At 37.5% G+C, this 18511-nt stretch overlaps 1 protein-coding gene across 2 annotated transcripts in view; it reads right to left on the reverse strand.

Moving 5' to 3' along the window:
- Window positions 1-1354: 1354 nt before the first annotated feature.
- Window positions 1355-18511, reverse strand: part of S100PBP (S100P binding protein) — a 30767-nt gene continuing 13610 nt past the window's right edge. For both annotated transcript variants that reach the window (XM_068968202.1, XM_068968201.1), the window contains exons 6-7: window positions 5815-5902; window positions 1355-3922 (exon numbers count right to left, since the gene is read on the reverse strand). In XM_068968202.1, coding sequence (XP_068824303.1) covers window positions 3781-3922; window positions 5815-5902 — 230 coding nt within the window. In that variant the 3' untranslated portion in view covers window positions 1355-3780. The remainder of the gene's footprint in view (window positions 3923-5814; window positions 5903-18511) is intronic.

The raw sequence follows: 18511 nt of genomic DNA on the forward strand, positions 1-18511 counted from the left end.
AGAAAAGCAGGACAGTACTAAGAAAAGCAGGGAACTCTGCTTTCTAGTTTTAGATGGTTGGGATTTTTTCTTCCTGTACAAGCTCACAAGAGGCTCGTTAGAAAATGAGCTTTTAGACAAGGTCCACTTCTCCTCCTCCTCACTTCTCCACAACATAAAGCAAACTGAGGGTAAGGGACATCAGCAGCTCGGAGAACCCCGCCTGGTCTCTGAAACCTTTGATGCCTACAGTAACACAGTTAAAAAGGAAATAAGCGGTTACTGGACAAAGGAACACCTATGCCTGCAAGGACAAAATGGGTATGTGTATATAAGCAAGTCAAGAGACCCTTGGGTTCAGACAAGACTATCAAATAGCTGAGTATTTAGCAAATTAATATTGAGCCTTTTGCCTGCACTACAGAATACATATCAGTCAAAACTTACATCATGGCAGGACAGAGACCCTGTCCAAACATGTTGCTCCTTATTTCCTCAGCACAAACCGAGACAGTGAGAGCACTGGTAAATGCAGGCGACAGGCTCTTACTGCCTTCCCTTTCATCCTTGCTCCTGAGGAGTCTAAGAAGCTCAGGTTCACAAAAGGGACCTAAGCAAGAAATGCTATATCTCCCACATCCATCCCACTTATCTGACCTTCGCTTCAGGTTCACAAAAGGGATCTAAGCAAGAAACGCTATGTCTCCCACATCTACTGACCTTCGCCTCAGGTTCACAAAAAGGATCTAAGCAAAAAACGCTGAGTCTCCCACATCTACCCACAGTTATCTGACCTTCACCTCAGGTTCTAGGAGCGATTTCTGGAGAGGCTGGGTTAAGAACAACTATCAGTTCTGGTTTCTCACATCCCTTTCAAAGGAAGACTGCCCCAGATAGCTCGGCTTCTTCCTCAGTCGGCGCTGGCACTGAGGGCAGAGAGCCACAGTGGGCAGCTGTCCAGCCACAGGAAGGGATCCACGGCAACGGCTGTGTGATGGGGCCGAGCCCTCCCCCCACTCGGCAAAAACAGCAGCACAGGGATATTTCAGGCTCTCTCTGTGTCAGGCTCCTGACGTGCACTATATGTAGCTGCAAATCCCAATCAATCTCAACATTTCTTAACTGCTGGAACGCCTTTCTCAACACTGTAATTTACCTTCAGAAGAATTGGGAGCACACACCCTCGCCTCCCCAATGCCACGTTCTACTAACTGCCGCCCCCTCCCACACCCCACCAACCTACCTACATAGAGAAGGAAGGAAGCCTCCTCTAGAGGCCACAACAGAAGGCCATAGTACATAAGCCACTGACAATAACTTTTATTTCTTTTTAATGACATTAAACACAACTGCTACAAGGGGAAAAACATGATACACAGGAGGCACCAAACTTCAGTTTCATAACTGATCTGACAACAACCAAAGTAAACTGGGGTCGAATTAGATGCAAAACTACAGGTTATTTCAGGCTCTTTTAGTTACAAATAAACTATGTAAACAGCACAAGTCTACTCTGCATTGTTAAGACCCCTGTGGTGAGAATGTCAGCACAGATGAAGAAAGCTTGGTAGGCAGTTCAATGCACAGAGCCCTTACTCAAATAAAACAATATGGCAAGAATTCTACACGAAAATTAGACTTAAGAGGCCAATACCAAATATGAGATACATAGCGTTTAAAAACAAATTTAAACTCCAGATTCTACCCACTACCATCTTTAAGGCGAACATGCCTGATAATGAGTTTTCTTTGGCTTTGTTTTTCTTCTTAAAGAATACCATGTTAACCGCTAGGGAACAGTTCTCTCCTCCCCCAGTCCAATAGATTTAATTAAGCTGCTAAAGCTTTGGAAAAACAGAATTATTTGAGCAAAGAGGAAATGTGATTGTCACATTTTCAAGATAACCCGTCACTCATTAGATTTGGCAAAGGCGATGCTCCCGTGACATGTCAGTCTTAAACCTTCCTGCACCAGGGAGGCAAGCGCATGCGACTCCAGACTTCTGCCCAAGCAAACGGCCATCCCTTCACTCCTTGGTGATCGGCGGGGAACGAGACAGCTAGATATTCCAGCAATACTTAGTTCTAACTATGCTATAGTTTCAAAGTCGGATGTTTGTCTGTCCCACTCCATCAAGCTGATTTACGCAAACTTGGAGAAGTGACTGACGCTGTAAATGCCAACTGAAGTAACAGATTTTGACTCTTGCCTTTGAACAGAACTTCTCCTTTGCATTTTGGCCCCAGATTCTCAACCGAATTTCCAAGGAAAAAAGACTCCTTGACTGGATAGAAATGGTAAACACTCAGGGACATCCATCTAAATTTACTGGTAACAATGACCAAGTTTCTCCCAAGTCAGTTTCTAAAGCAGAGTAGGATATTTATGTTAGGTTACTTGCAGACAAAGATGGGGCTGATGGAGCAACAAAACCTGACAGGCAGCGAGCCCAGTATCACAGGCTGTGCTATAGCAACTAGGTACAACCTTCATAGAGAGTGAACAAAAGCACAAACGCCAGACTGCAAAATCTCCCAAGAGATGTCTAGAGCTGTCTGTAAAGAGAATAACAAACTCCAAAGACATCCATTAAGGTAGCTGCACAAAGCTCATCAACTTGGCTTAGAGTACTAATCCTTAAGATCAGGTAATGCTTTGTGCACCAGCTTCATCAAAACTATTTTAAATCCACTTTAGTAGTTTTGTAAAACTGTACATCCTCTGACCAAGTGAGGAGGTGGTAACATCTGGATCAAAAGGCACCTCTTATTAACTAATAATGGAGACAAAGAACAGCTTCTCCAAAGTCTCTTCCATAGGATGGAGGCTCACTAACTAACTTGCCAACTCATACTCAAAGCTGGGTTCAGCAGATGAGACTGAAGACCAACTGACACCTCTCAACAGCACTGCCTTCTGGCCTGTCCTAGAGTCAAGACTCTGGGTGGGCAGCTCTTCAGTAAAGAGTGCAATGAGGCTGCTCTTAAGAGGCATCTCTATGTCCAACAGGATACAGAAATATACCAGTAGAGCCCTAAGATCACTGGGGAAACAAGGAAGGAAGGAAAATCCTTGAAGAAAGACAGAGAAGGCAATCAGTCACAAGACCACAAATCAACAGAGGTTGTTAGTCACCAGTCTTCTGTTAAGTTAAGCTATATAAGACTTAGAAACACTACTGTGTAAAATAAATTTAATGAAGAATGGAAAAAAAAAAGCCAAAAAAATAAAGGCAGCTAGTAGGTACAAAAAGAAAAGAAGATTTACACTTTTAATTTGTCCTTTCAACTACTTCAGATGTCCTGGATTACCAACTTTAAAATACTGACAAGTATTCAGAGATTCAAATAAAAAAAGTAAGAAGGGTTGTTAAAAGTGACTTGTATCCATTTATAAGTCATCAGCAATAATTAAAACTGGTTTGCAGCCTGATAAAGAATCTCTTCCTTCAAGAGATTAAAGAATGATTTCTTTTGGGCACCAGAAGTAGACTTCACCTCTGCAGAGAGGTGGCTCTTTGCTTGAGCTGGGATGTTCTGACTTAATGCTGGCTTTCAGGAGGCAGCCATCTTTAATTTAAATTAAAAAATTAAAACTATGTCAACTCAACACTGCTTAAATGCATACACACACAAAAATGAAGGACCTTATACAAAAAATTTCAAGTCAGCAATATGCATTTCCAAAAGGTGACAAGTTCTTTAAATAAAAATATTGTGAAAAATAAAATTCTAAATCTACAAAGCATGGAACAGCAGAAGAAGAGATGCTGCTCTGGACAGGACCCTGGATAGGGCCCTTCACTGCTGATGGGAGGAGACAAATGGACCGTATGGGAAATCTGGTAGACGCTGGAACCGATGGTGGCTTCGCTTATTCCGGTCAACCCACTGGGTCAGACTGTATCTTTGCAGAGATTTCTGTCGGAACCGGGCGTAGTTTCTATCAGGAGAGGGGAAAATAAAAAGAGGACAGATGAGGGTTTCAGCTGGAATGGCTATTTATACACAAAAAAAGGCCAAGATAACTATTTAAAGAATATTGTTATTTTAGAAAATTGGACATTCATTTTATATTTTGATTCTCACAATTTTAGAAATTTTGTATTATTTTCCTGATATGAAAGTCATTCTGTAAGCATTTCCCTCCAATTTCCAAAGCCACCTAATTCCCATGTAAGTATTATGGTAATATGGTCCACATACATGAATGTTCTAAGAAAAACCAGTGTGTAGCGTATAGTAATGTTTAAGTGGGAAAAAACCATTTCCTTCCTCTGCAAACATTCAAGACAGGATTTATATTTCATTGTTTGCATCAGATCTGTACCTCCAACAGGACCTCACTGTCTGACAGAGCTCAAGGTTGCTCAGGACACAGCAGTTAAAATTAGAATAAAATTCCCAGAGAAGGTAAGGCATCACATGAGTATCAGAGTGTAAGTTAAGAGACTGAACAGACTCGAAGACTGAGAGCCTCCTTTAGTCTTGTACTGGGCCGGGGATTGGAGCAGGACCCTCTGAGTTAATTTTATCCCATTCTCAACTCAGCTGTTCCTAATAAACACCTGGGAAGCTTTTTATTTTTTGCTTTTTCAAGATACAGATTCTTGGCCCCTCGCTCCACCTTTAGACTTAATAACTTAGAGTCCCTTGAGTCAAGCCCTGGACATCTGTATTTTTAGGTATCTCCATAGGTAATTATGTGGAAGAGCCAAAGTTGAAAGTAATTTTAGCAGCAGTTGGCATTTATCTAGCCCTATATGCAAATAAATACTTGCCGAATTCTTTAAACATGTCACCTTATTTTATCCTAATGACAATCCTACCAGCAAAGTTACTCTAATTTAAACTCCTTAAAAAAATAAATAAATAAATAAAAAAAATAAACTCCTTGTACAAGTTTAGGAAACTGACCCTCAGATAAAATAACTTCCCCAAGGCCATATAGTAGAGTAAGGAGAAGAGCCTAGATTTGAATTCACATCTGACTGCAGAATTTAATAACTATTACACAACACTGCTGTTCAAGAACTGCTATCATTTTGGTTACTATAGAGGAAATGCTGAGTGTAAAGGTGATGTGGGAGCACATCTGATATACTTGAAAAATAGCAGGGAAGCCAGTGTGACCAGAGCAGAGTTGAGCAAGGTGAACAGTAGAGGAGAGGACGCTGATGAGCTAACCAAGCCAGGTTAGACCATGCATACAGGCACTTGCAGGGGAGCATGGAGATGGGAAGCCACTGGAAAATTCTGAGCAAAGAGAATCTGACTTATGCTTATGGCTGACAATCTCTTAGGCTGCTCCAGTTGAGAACAGTACACAGGCAAGGGCAGAAGTAGGAAGATCATTTATGGGACTTGCAACAATCCAAGTGAAAATGACTGAGAAATGGTCAAGTTCTGGATAATATTATACATAAGAGCTTATAGGATCTGCTGATGCACTGACTATGGAGTAAGGACTTACAGGTGACTCCAAGGTTTCTGAGTAATTGGATCAAGTAACTGAACAGAATTGTAAAACAACAATGCATCAAGAAAGCAGAAGATTTCAAGACTAGAAAGGCCCTTTCAGGTCAATTAGTCCAATATCTTATTTTACTGTTGAGAGGACCAGAGAAATGAAGTAATTTGATCATAATCATGTAGCTAAAGTGCAAAGCTAGGATCAAAACCTGTTTCCTGAATTGTAGTCCAATTCTTATTCCATTATTCTCCATCACTTCTTTTCTACCTCTGTAGTTAAACAATTATAGCCCCAAAGCCCTACCACAATTCTCCTGCAGCAAAATTCTACCCTTTTCTTGCTTCTTCTAAATACCCACTTACCGCCTGGTGAGGTCTGAAGGATGCTGCCATTTCTGGTTGTGCATGTGATGAACTTGATCCATCAAGGCACACAGCTCCCCCAAGGTACCTGTGACACAGAGAGATGAGTGGTTAGGAAGCAGCTCAGTGAACTACCATGTCAGCCTAGGTCAAAATATGTGCTTTCAGGAAAAGAAAAAATAGGCACTGGTTCTAAAACTATTTATGATTATCACAAGCACAAAAACAAGCCAGAAAGGAACCTTGCTCTTGGATGATATGAAGATGAAGCAGCACCAATAATGACAGCCACCATTCATTCATTTGACATTTATTAGCTCCTATCATGTGTGAGAATCTTTACTGGGCCCTAGAATATGGTACAGACGAGACACTGGACCTACTCAATGATGTTTATACAGGAGACAGGCAATTCCAAAGCTGTGGCAAGTGTAGTGTCAGGAGGAATACATGATGCTATATGAACACAAAGAGTGGAGAATGGGGGTTTGAAAAAGTCCCGTCCAGGGGAAGTAAATTATAAGCAGGGATCTAAAGGATGTATAGAGGTTAATGAGGTAAAGGGGTGGGAGGTAGGAGTAGCCAATAGAAATAGCTAATATAAAGGCCCAGAGACACAGACAGTGAAACATTCAAGAAACAAGAGAAGTTGAGAATAGCAGGTGGGTGGGGGCTTTCTGCTTAACAAGAAAAATCACTGGAGGCAATTTCTCAAACACCTAGGATCCAGGCAATGTCCCAGGCACTTTATATATTATCTTACTAATTCTGAAAAAATACCTTGAATGGAGATAGATTTTATTAACATCATTTTAGAGATGGGAAACTGTGGCTTAGGGAGGTGAACCTGCCTTAAATGATTATTAAACTGGACTCAAAACTGGCTCCTGTTAGGTTCTATGCTTTTGTCACTTTGATAATACTTATTTTGCACTTAAGGGCTGAGACTTAGGCTGAAGCTCACAAAAGCAAAATTTATGGTTAGAGAGAATAAAATAATTCCCCTAGACCAGTGGCTCTCAAATTTTAACACGCATCAAAATCAGCTGCAAATATAAAGCAGGTTGCTGGGCCTAGCTTCTGTAGGTTTGGAGTGTGACAGGAGAATTTGCTGGAGAATTTGCTTTTCTAACAAAGGCCCAAGTGATGTGCTGTTGCTGGTCTGGATATCACACTTTGAGAACCACTGTCCTAGACAGTGGAGACCTTTCCTCTAGCTGGTTTACGTATTTCTCATTACCTTTCCTACTCTGCTCTCAGAAACCAAGAGCTGTCCAACTAAGCTACAGATCATCTTTTCAAGTTCTGATGAAAGATATTTACTCAACTTTTACAACCAATTTAATTTAGTTGAAGCCTCAAAAAGCCCAATTCTGTAGAAAAAGTATATACTTTGGAGTTACGCATACTTGAGTTAAAATTCCAATCCAGCCACTAACTAGCTTGGTGACCCTGGGCAAATCATTTCACTTACCTATGAAATGTGGACAGTAGTAATATTTTGCTTGAAATTGAATATTAGAGATATAGTACATAAAAGATCTAGCATACTTCCTGGCACACAGGCAGTGTGCAGTAAGTGGTAGCTATTATTATTACGTTACAGCCTCAGGACTGTTAGTTTGCAAAGACTCTTCCAATGATAGTCAATCACCTATTTACATGGAAAAATGCCTATTATATGCATCAGTCTATATATAAACTATGACTTGTTTTATAATACTCAGTCTCATTCTCTAACCATAAAGAGATGATACTTTTCAGGAAAAATTTCAGATTCATTACATTAAAAATTTCTATGCAGTTTAAAAAAGCACAACCAAGGGAAAAAGAAGGTAACTGACAAGATAAAAAGTATACCTGAAATGTATTTGCAAGGCTTTACTGTCCTTATTCTATAAAGATCAGTCTCCTCATGAAACAAACAAAAGAGATCAAGGATATGAGTAGGTAATTCACGAATGTAATACAGTAATCAGGGTTGTTGTTCAGTTGCTAAATCATGTCCAATGCTTTGTGACCCCGTGAACTGCAGCACACCAGGCTTCCCTGTCCTTCACTATCCCAGAGCTTGCTCAAACTCATCCATGAGTAGATGATGCCATCCAACCATCTCCTTCTCCTCATGCCCTCAGTCTCTCCCAATATCAGGGTCTCCCAACATAACAAAAAGATGTTCAATCTCATTAATATGGAAATAAAACATATTAATCTCACTGCTTGAGAAGGAAATACAAATCAGAAATGAGTTTCCCTTTAACAGAGAGGTAGCTTTTGATTAGAAAATCCTTGGCCAATTTGATTTGTTAAGCTAAAATCAAAGTTCTCTATTCAAATTGCCTTTTCTTTATCATACTTTCACATCATTAGCAGCCCCCTTCTTCTACCCCCCACGAAAAGAACATTTCAACGTTCTTTGGCGAGGAAATCAGGTTTGTAAGAATTTCAAGATACCTTTTTTTCTGACAAAGCATCACCAAGCACTCGGCTAACTGCTTTGCATTGCTGCTGTTGTTCAGTCACTCAATCGTGTCCAACTCTTCGCAACCCCATGGACTACAGCACGCCAAGATTCCCTGTCCTTCATGATCTATCGCAGCTTGCTCAAACTCATGTCCATCGAGTTGGTGATATCATCCAACCATCTTATCCTCTGTCATCCTCTTCTCCTTCCTTCAATCTTTCCCAGCATCAGGGCCTTTCCTAACGAGTCAGTTCTTCAAATCAGGTGGCCAAATTATTGGAGCTTCAGCATCAGTCCTTCCAATGAATATTCAGGACTGATTTCCTTTAGGATTGACTGCTTTCATCTCCTTGCAGTCCAAAGGACTCTCAAGAGTCTTCTCCAATACCAGGGTTCAAAAGCATCAATTCTTCGGCACTCAGCCTTCTTTATGGTGAAACTCTCACATCCATACATGGAAAAACCACAGCTTTGACTATACAGACCTCCATTGGCAAAGTAATGTCTATGCTTTTTAATATACTGTCTTGGTTTGTCATAGCTTTTCTTCCAAGGAGCAATTATCTTTTAATTTCATGGCTTTACATATATTCTATCATTTAATCCCAACACCTACATGAGACAAATTACATAATCTCCATTTTGTTCATAAATAAACTGAAACTTAGAAAAGATACTCATCTGCGTGTGCATGCTAAGTCGCTTCATTTGTGCCTGACTCTTTGCAACCCTATAGACTGTAGCCTGCCAGGCTCCTCTGTCCATGGGATTCTCCAGGCAAGAATACTGGAGTGTGTTGCCATTTCCTACTCCAGGAGATCTTCCCAACCCAGGGATTGAACCTACATCTCCTCCAGCTCCTGTGTTGCAGGTGGATTCTTTCCTGCTGAGCCAGTGGGGAAACCTGATACTCAACTATCATCGAGTAAATGGGAAAGCCAGGATTCAAATCCATATGGAGCTATTAATCCAAAAATCTTATTTCAGCTCATAGCTTCAATCTCTTCTTCCTACAAATTTAGAGATGCTAACAAGAATGGAAACACTTTACTTTTCTCTTCTCTTCATAGTTTTTAACAGATGGGCTTTCCTGGACCAACAATCAGGACCACGGTTTTATTTTAAGTTGTGGCTAAAAGGTGGTGAAGACTGTCCTTTGTTTTGTGGCTAAGAATGAAATTCATCTAAGAATGAAATTAGGAGGAAAAAACCTCAACATTTCAAACATGGGATCAACAGTTCACTGAAACCTTAATCTATAAATATGCAGCTGACTGATTTTGGGGAAAATCCAGTCTAGTAACTATCCTTAATAGGTTAAAAGTAAATCAACTGTTATAAGGGGAGGAATGATAATGTTGAATGCTTGCTATGCCAATGGCCCTTCTGACAGGTCTTACATATCACCATACTTTATACCATGGGACCAAGAACAAAGACTCTCTCTGCTGGCTAATGATCTAAGAGCTGGCCTAGCACCAGCAGATCATTAAGTGAATCAATCAGATACTCTCCCTTGGAATGTGAACAAGAGCTTAAATGATAATAAGAGAGAGAACAGCACACACAGGCAGGGCTCTACGACAGGATGGACACTTGAGATAGCTAGTAAAGAGCAGCAGAAGCACTAGTTATGGAGACAGATTAAAAGGATCAGAATCAGTAACTCAGCAGGGAAAACCTATTATATAGGAAACAAAAGGCTCCTGTTTTTGAAGGGGCCTGGCTCTATGGCTGATTCCTTTTTAGTATGAGACAGAGCTACATTGTTGAGCCTCTAATCTTCATCCTTTCCTATAAATCCTTAAATTCAGTTACTTAAAGGCAATCACAATGTCTCTATTTAATGTAATAAAAAAACACCTAGTACGGGGAGGGAATGAAAAAGAAAGGAAAGAAAAAAAACTGTGCTACAGGGTTATAGGCTACTGCTTTTCAGTTCATTTGCTCAGTTGTGTCTAACTCTTTGTGACCCCATGGCCTGCAATATGCCAGGCTTCCCTGTCCATCACCAACTCCCAGAGCTTGTTCAAATTCATGTCCATTGAGTTGGTGATACCATCCAACCATCTCATCCTCTGTCGTCCCTTTCCCCTCCCGCCTTCACTCTTTCCCAGCATCAGGATCTTTTCCAATGAATCAGTTCTTCGCATCATGTGGCCAAAGTATTGGAGCTTCACCTTCAGCATCCTTCTAATGAATATTCAGGATTGATTTCCTTTAGGACTGACTGGTTGATCTTCTTGCTGTCCAACGGACTCTTTTACAAAGAGATTAATTAAAAAGGAGTAGAGAATTCCCTGGCAGTCCAATGGTTAGGACTCTGAGCTCTCACTGCTGAGGGCCCTGGGTTCAATCCCTGGTAGGTTAATTAAGATTCCACATCCCACAAGTCATGTGGTAAAATCAAAACAGAAAAAAGAAAAAAAAAAGATTAACCAGAAAGCAAGAATGCAAACATGTCACCTCCAGGTCAACAGAACTATGATAATGGATTTCGCTTGCAGTCCAGTGGTTAAGACTCCATGCTCCCAATGCAGGAGACACAGGTTCAGTCCCTGCTCTCAGAACTAAGATCCCACATGCTGTGAAGTATGGTCAAAAAAACAGCAAACAAACAAAACAAACCCCTGTGATGATTTAGTACAAATCTTGACTGGTTTTCCATGCACACAAGGCAAAAAACGAAAGAAATAGGAATTATATAATTCACTTCTGCAGTGTTGTATTATATAGGGGATACTGAATGATGTATGAATGTCCTCAACAGTACTGGCAAATACAGAAACAGAATTTACATAACCACTGCCGCTTATGGTTTCAGCAAAAATCAAAGCAGAAACTTCTAATCATAACGAATGGGCATATCTCTACTGCAAGCAACTAGAGACTAGGCAAAATGTATGAAACAACTGTTTTCAGACTGCTCAGAATTGTGATCTGTTCGGGAAGATCACAGATTCCTTTAGTCTTAAAGGAAATCAGTCCTGAATATTCATTGGAAGGACTGATGCTGAAGCGCCAATACTCTGGCCACCTGATGCGAAGAACTGACTCATTGGAAAAGACCCGGATGCTGGGAAAGATTGAAGGCAGAAGAAGGGGACGACAAAGGATGACATGGTTGGATGGCATCACCGACTTGATGGACCTGAGTTTGAGCAAGCTCCAGGAGTTGGTGATGGACAGGGAAGCCTGGCGTGCTTCGGTCCATGGGGTTGCAAAGAGCGGGACACAAATGAGCGACTGAACTGAACTGAAAGGAAGGGAAACAACTGAGATGAGCCTTGAAATTTCCTATGAGTCTAGGAGCTTATAATTTTTCAAAATTAAAATACTGTTTTTTAAATGAAGGCCCAACAAACATAAAATAAGTAAACAAAAGCAAAGAGACTTCATCACCAGCAGATCTGCACCATGAGAAACTAAAAGGAGTTCACCAGGAAAAAAGAAAATGTGAGATGGAAACAAATCTAGAGCACTGGAAATATGTGAGTAAATATAAAAATCCTTTTCTCATTTAAAAAACATTTTAAAAAGATAACTGTCTTGGGACTTTCCTGGAGGTCCAATGGTTAAGACTTCTCGCTTCCCCTGCAGAAGGTGTGGGTTTGATCCCTGGTTAGGGAACAAAGATTCTGCATGTCATGCAGCATGGCCAAGAAATTTTAAAAAAAAGATAACTACTTATAGTAAAAGCAATAATATATTAAAGAGTTTATAATATATGTATATATGAAATCAATAGCAAAAAAGTGGAGATTTGGAAGGGTACTATTATTAGGGCCTTACAGTATATGTTAAAGTGTTAGTCATTCAGTCCTGTCCAGCTCTTTGAGACCCATTGACTGTAGGCTGCCAGGCTCCTCTGTTCATGGAATTCTCCAGGCAAGAATACTCTAGTAAGTTGCCATTTCCTTCTCCAGGGGATTTTCCCGACCCAGGGATGGAACTCAGGTCTCCTGCATGGCAGGCAGATTCTTAACCATCTGAGCCACTAGGGAAGCTTAACAGTATAAGTGGTAAACTATTTGAATGTAGAGTGATTAAAGATCTGTACTGTAATCTATAGAGCAACAGTTCTCAAATTATGTCCCATGGTCCCCAGGAGTTCTCAGTACTCTTCAAAGCCTTCACAAGATCAAAACTATTTTCGTAACAGCACTAAGATGTTATTTTCTTTTACTACTTGTTACTTGCCAGCGTACTGGGGAGTTTTCAAGAGGCTACATGACGTGATACGGAACCCAGAACCACATATGAGAATCTGGTAGTTTTCTATTAAGCCAGACTTAAAATTCTTTTTATTTATTTAATGAATTTATTTGGGTGTACCAGGTCTTAGTTGTGGCATATGGGATCTTAGTTCCCTGACCAGGGACTGAACCCAGGCCCTCTGCATTGGGAGCATGGAGTCTTCTTAGTCACTGGACCACCAGGAAAGTCCCAAAATTTTGGCACTGTTTTGAAAATTACAGTTATTTCTAATAAAAACACTATGTTAATTTGTTACCTTAAAATATATGAATAAATATTCTAATAATTTACCAGTTATATGGTTGCGTAAAGATAGATATAATGCACACAAACACACACTTTGGGACCCTCAATTTTTAAGAGTATGAATAATCTGTAAAACTCCAAATGAGTCCTAAGACCAAAACCTTTGAAAACTGCTATCCTAGAACCACCACTGAAAATAAAGAGGTATAGGTAGTAAGTCAAGCATGGAGATAAGAGAAAATACTTAAAAATACTCAAAAAAAGCAGGAAAAGATGAAAGAAGAAACAACTGGTAGACAAACAGAAAACAAGTGATAAATTTTAGATTTAAATCCAACCATGCTGATAATTATTAAATATAACTGAAATAACACCTGAATTAACAGACAGATTGTGAGACTAGGGGAAAAAAGCAAGACCTAACTATAGGTTGTCTATAAGACATAGATTTCAAACACAAAGATATAGCTAGGTTAAAAGTAAAAGGATAAAAAAAACATACCATGCAAACACTAGTCGAAAGAAAGCTCAAATGGCAATATTAATATTACACAAATAAGACTCCAAAACAAAAAATATTACTAAGAGTATAGACAGTTCATAATGATAAAGGAGTCAATTTATCACAAGGACATAATATTCCTAAACATATTATGCATCAAACTGCAGAGTTTCAAAATACATGAGGCAAAAGTGACAGAACTGAAAAGAGGAATAAAAACATCTTCAACTAGGGTTAGAGATACGAACACTTCTTTTTAAATAAAAAAATCTGTAAGGATATAGAATTGAACACCACTATCAACCACCAAAACCTCATTGAAATTTATAGAACACTTTACCAAAATCAGAATATACATTTTCAAGTACACATGGAACATTCACCAAGATAGACCATATGCTGGCCTATAAAGTAAGCCACAGTTTATTTAAAAGGACTGAAATCACACCAAGTATATTCTCTAACTGTAAGAGAATTAAACTAGAAATAATAGGAAGACAGCTGAAAATTCCTAAATATTTGGAAATAAAGCAACACACCTCAAGAAATCACAAGGGAAATTATAAACTGCTTTGAATGAAATGAATACACATCAAATTTGTGAGATGCACCTAAGTAGCACTGAAGAGGGAAATCTGAGACTTTAAATGCTTACAGGAGTTAGAAAGGTCTCAAATCAGTGCTCTAAGTTTCCACAATAAAAGCTACAGAACAAGAGCAAATTAAACCCAAAGTAAATGGAAAAGAAATAATAAAGTGAAGAAAAGAAAACAGCCAAAAATAATATAGAAATATGAAACTAAAGACTTACTTTTTGGGAAAAAATAAAATTAATAAAGCTTTAACTAGATTTAAGGAAAAAAAAAAGACAAATTACCAATATTAGAAATGAAACAGTGAACATCACTACAGATCCTACAGTAAAGAAATGATAAGGAAACATTAAGAATAATTTTATGCCAATAAAGTAATCAACTTAGATAAAATGGACAAATTCCTTGCAAGAGACAAATTACTAAAATGGACTCAAGACGATAAAGAAATTCTGAAAAGCCCTGTATCTACTATTAATACATCTGTAGTTAGAAACACTGCCAAAAAGAAAACTCCAGGCTTTATGAGTAAATTCTACCAAACATATAAAGGAAGAAACAATACCAATCCTGCAACAAACTGAGAAACTGAGAAGAGAACAATTCCCAGCTAATTTTATGAAGCCAGCATCACCATGATACTTGAACCAGAAGAGGACAATACATACAAGAAAAATTAAAGACCGATATTCCTCATGAACAAGACAAAAAAAAAAAAAACCTAGAAAGAATAGCATATTGACTAAAGATAATTCATCAAGACCTAGTAAGATTATCCCAGGAATGCAAGTTGGTCTAACAGACAAAAAAAAGGTCAATAAATGTAATACACCACATTACAGAAAAAAAGAAGAAACACCGTAACTCAAATAAAATTCATTCGACAAAGTTCACTTATTCGTGATAAAAATTTGCACCAAACTACTAATAAAAAGGGAACTCCCTTACCTGATAAAGAGCATCTATGATAAAGCTGTATCTATGTATCATACCTAATGTACTAGAGGTCCTAAAGGTCCTAATAATGTTCTAATGTATGATAAAGGAGCTATCAAGCAAGAAATAAAAAGCTTACAGATCAGAAAGGAAGGAGTAAACTGTCCTTATCTGCAGATAAGGTCATGTTAGCATAGTCTAAGGAGTCTATTAAAAAGTTACCAGAAGTTACCAGAAAAATTTAGCATGGTTATAGGATGTTAAGTTCAACATAAAAAATCAATTATAAAAAACCAACACAACCATCTCATCCTCTGTCATCCCCTTCTCCCAGAAAAGCCAAATAAAGTAAATAAATACATATATATATATATATAGTCTGTATATGCTAGCAATGACCAGCTAGAAATTAAAATTTTATCGCTTACAATATCATAAAAAGCATAAATGCTTATGAATTAATTTAACAAAGTATGTACAAGACCCGCAGAAAAAACTGCTAAGAAATTAAACACAGAAATAAATGGAGATATATCCTCATCCATGATCCTCATCATGAATTGCAAGCCTCAAAATCATTATAATATTAACTTTCGCCAAACTGCTCTACAGATACAACATAATTCCAATGAAATACCCAAAAGGTTTTTTATTTTTTAACAAATTGACATGCTAAAACTGACTTTTTTAAATTATGGAAATCCAAAGGACAAAACAATTTTAAGCCTTACTGTAAAGTTATAGTAATATTGACATAAGAAAAGAGTCACGTACCAATGGAACAGAACAGACAATTCAGAAATAAACCCATGGAAAATATAATCTTTTTAATATTAGAACTAGATACTCATATTTAAAAACGAAACAATCACAACAAAAAGCCTAAGACTTTTCCTTACAAAAGCATTAAAATAGTATAATCACTTTGGAAAACAGTTTGGAAGTTTCTTATAGAGTTAAAAAAAAGACAGATATTAAATGACTCTAATTCCACTAATTATTTACCTTAGAGAAATGAACACATTAACACAAAAATCCCATATATGTATGTTCATAGATGCTTTATTCATAATAACAAAAAACTACAAACAGAAATGTCTATCAACAAACGACTAAACTGTGGTATATTTATACAAGGAAAAATTCAGCAGTGAAAAAGCAGAAAACTATTGATATAGACAACAATATGGAGTCATTTGTTGTTGCTTTAGAAAAACTATTTCAAGTAAAAAACCAAACATAAAAGCACATATTGCATGATTCCATTTATATGAAATCCTAGAAAAGACAAATCTAATCTACAGTGACCAAAAACAAATCAGTGCTTTCCCAAAGCTGGAGTTGGGGCAGGGACAGACTGACTGGGATGGAGCACAAGGGAAATTTTTAGGGTGATGGGAATGTTTTATCAATTGTGATTGCTATGATGATCTCACAAGTACATAAACTGTCAAAACTCACCAAAGTGTACACTTAAAATGGGTGCATTTTATTGCATTGAAACATACTACAATGAAGTTGATTTAAAAAAAGAAAAAGGTAAGGTTTATTTCCAGATAAACATACCAGGTTGGCTTGAGTTTATCTCCTCTTGCCCCTAACATCTTTCACTAAACTAGAAATGAAAGGTCTGAAATCAATGATCTTAGCAACCATCTAAAGAAAACTAGAAAAAGAAAAGCAAACGAAACTCAAAGTAATCAGAAAAAAGGAAGCAATAAATACCTATCAGAATTAGTAAAACAAAAAAAAAGAAAAAAATCAATTAAAGGCAGTTTTTAAAAAAGAAAAAAAGAGAATAATACTGTTTATAAAGTTTTAAACCAGACTGATTAGAAGACAAAAAACACAAATGATCAATATTAAAAATGGGGAAGATATCACTAGATAATATATAAAAAGCTTATAAGGGAATATTATTAACTGTGAGCCAATGAATTTAACAACTTAAATGAAATAAATTCCTTGAAAGTTACCCAAGTTCACCCCAAAAGGGATACCAGTTTTTCTATACAAATTCTTCCAGAGAATTCTCAATTCATTCTGTTACGCCAACATTACTCTGCTACCAAGACCACACAAAGAGATTACAAGGAAAGTGAAGACCACATCCCTTGTGAAGATAGACTCATAACAAAATTCATGACAAAATTTTAGCAAATCAACCCAATGCTATTATTAGAAAGATAATACTTTAAGACCAAGCACAGAATGCATAAGACCAGGAATGCATGATTGGTTTAATAATGGAAAAATCAAAGAATATAATTCTCTAACACTGTATGATTATCTCAATAGATGCAGAGAAAGTATTTAATAAAACTCAATGCCCATTTCTAATAAGAGCTCTCAACAGATCTTAAATATGACGGAACATTCTCAAGTTGATAAAGGGTATTCAAAAAGAAACATAAAGCTAACGTAATAGTTAATGGTGAAATACTAAACGTTTTCCTCTTAAGAGCAGCAGCAAATTACTTGTATTACTTGTATTCAGCACTGTACTGGAGGTTCTAGCCAGCATAATAAGTCCAAGAAAAATAAATAAAATGGCATCCAAATTGGAAATGAACAAGTAAAAATGTATTTATTTGCTAATGACATGATTGCATATGTAGAAGCTGATAGAATCTACAAAATAGGTAACAAAACTAATAAATCAATTTAGCAAGGTTGTAGAATATAAGATCAATGTACAAAAATCAACTGAATTTCCATATACTAGCAATGAATAAATCTTGGTAAAGATGGTAGCAACTGGAATTCATACAGTGGGTATATGAAGTGGTACAACTGCTCTGGAAAATAGTTTGGTAGGTTCTGAACAAGTTAAACATATCATTGACAGCATATCCATACAAAGATCTGTACATGAAAGTTCATAACAGCTTTATTAAATAGCCAAAAACTAGAAACAATCCAAATGCCCATCAACAGATGAATGGATGGATGCACAAACTGTGGTAGAGCTATTCAGAGAATACTACTCAGCAATAAAAAGGAGTAAACTACCAAGAATGTGATGAATTTCAAAATAATTACATTTTAAGGAAGAAGCCATGCTCAAAGAAGTGCATAAAATGACAGCAAACCGGTCATGGCCTAGGGTGTGGAGGGAAAAAGAAAAGACAGAAAGGGAAGAATTACAAAGGGGCACAAAGAAATTTTGGGGTATTATAGTAGTTTTATTTTGGTTGCAGTTAGTTTCAGGGTGTTTACATATGTCAAAATTTAATGACTTGTATTTAAATTTGTACAGTTTATTGTATTTCATCCATTATAACTCAAAAGAGAAAAAATATCTGGAGATAAATAAGAAATTAATTCATAAAATAAGAATATTCTAAGGAAAAAGGCTCAAACAGGAAAGAATTCTTGGAAATCACAAATGTGAATGTAAAAATAAAGAAGTCAATACAAGAATAGAAAATATCCCAGAAAATATTAATGGAGAAAGAGACACGTAGAAAAAGGAAAGAAAAGATAAGAGACACAGAAGATCAGTTCCTGGAAGTTCAATATCTAACTATTAGAAATTTCTTAGAGAACAGATTATACAGAGAAGAAACAATCAGAAAGAAGAAAAATAGCTACAGGGATTTCCCTGGTGGTCCAGTGGACTAAGACTCCATGCTCCCAATTCAGGAGGCCTGGGGTTCGATCCTGGTCAGGGAACCAGATCCCACATGCTACAGCTAA

The sequence above is a fragment of the Capricornis sumatraensis genome, chromosome 3, assembly GCF_032405125.1.
Source record: "Capricornis sumatraensis isolate serow.1 chromosome 3, serow.2, whole genome shotgun sequence".
In the NCBI taxonomy this organism is placed as follows: Eukaryota; Metazoa; Chordata; class Mammalia; order Artiodactyla; family Bovidae; genus Capricornis; species Capricornis sumatraensis.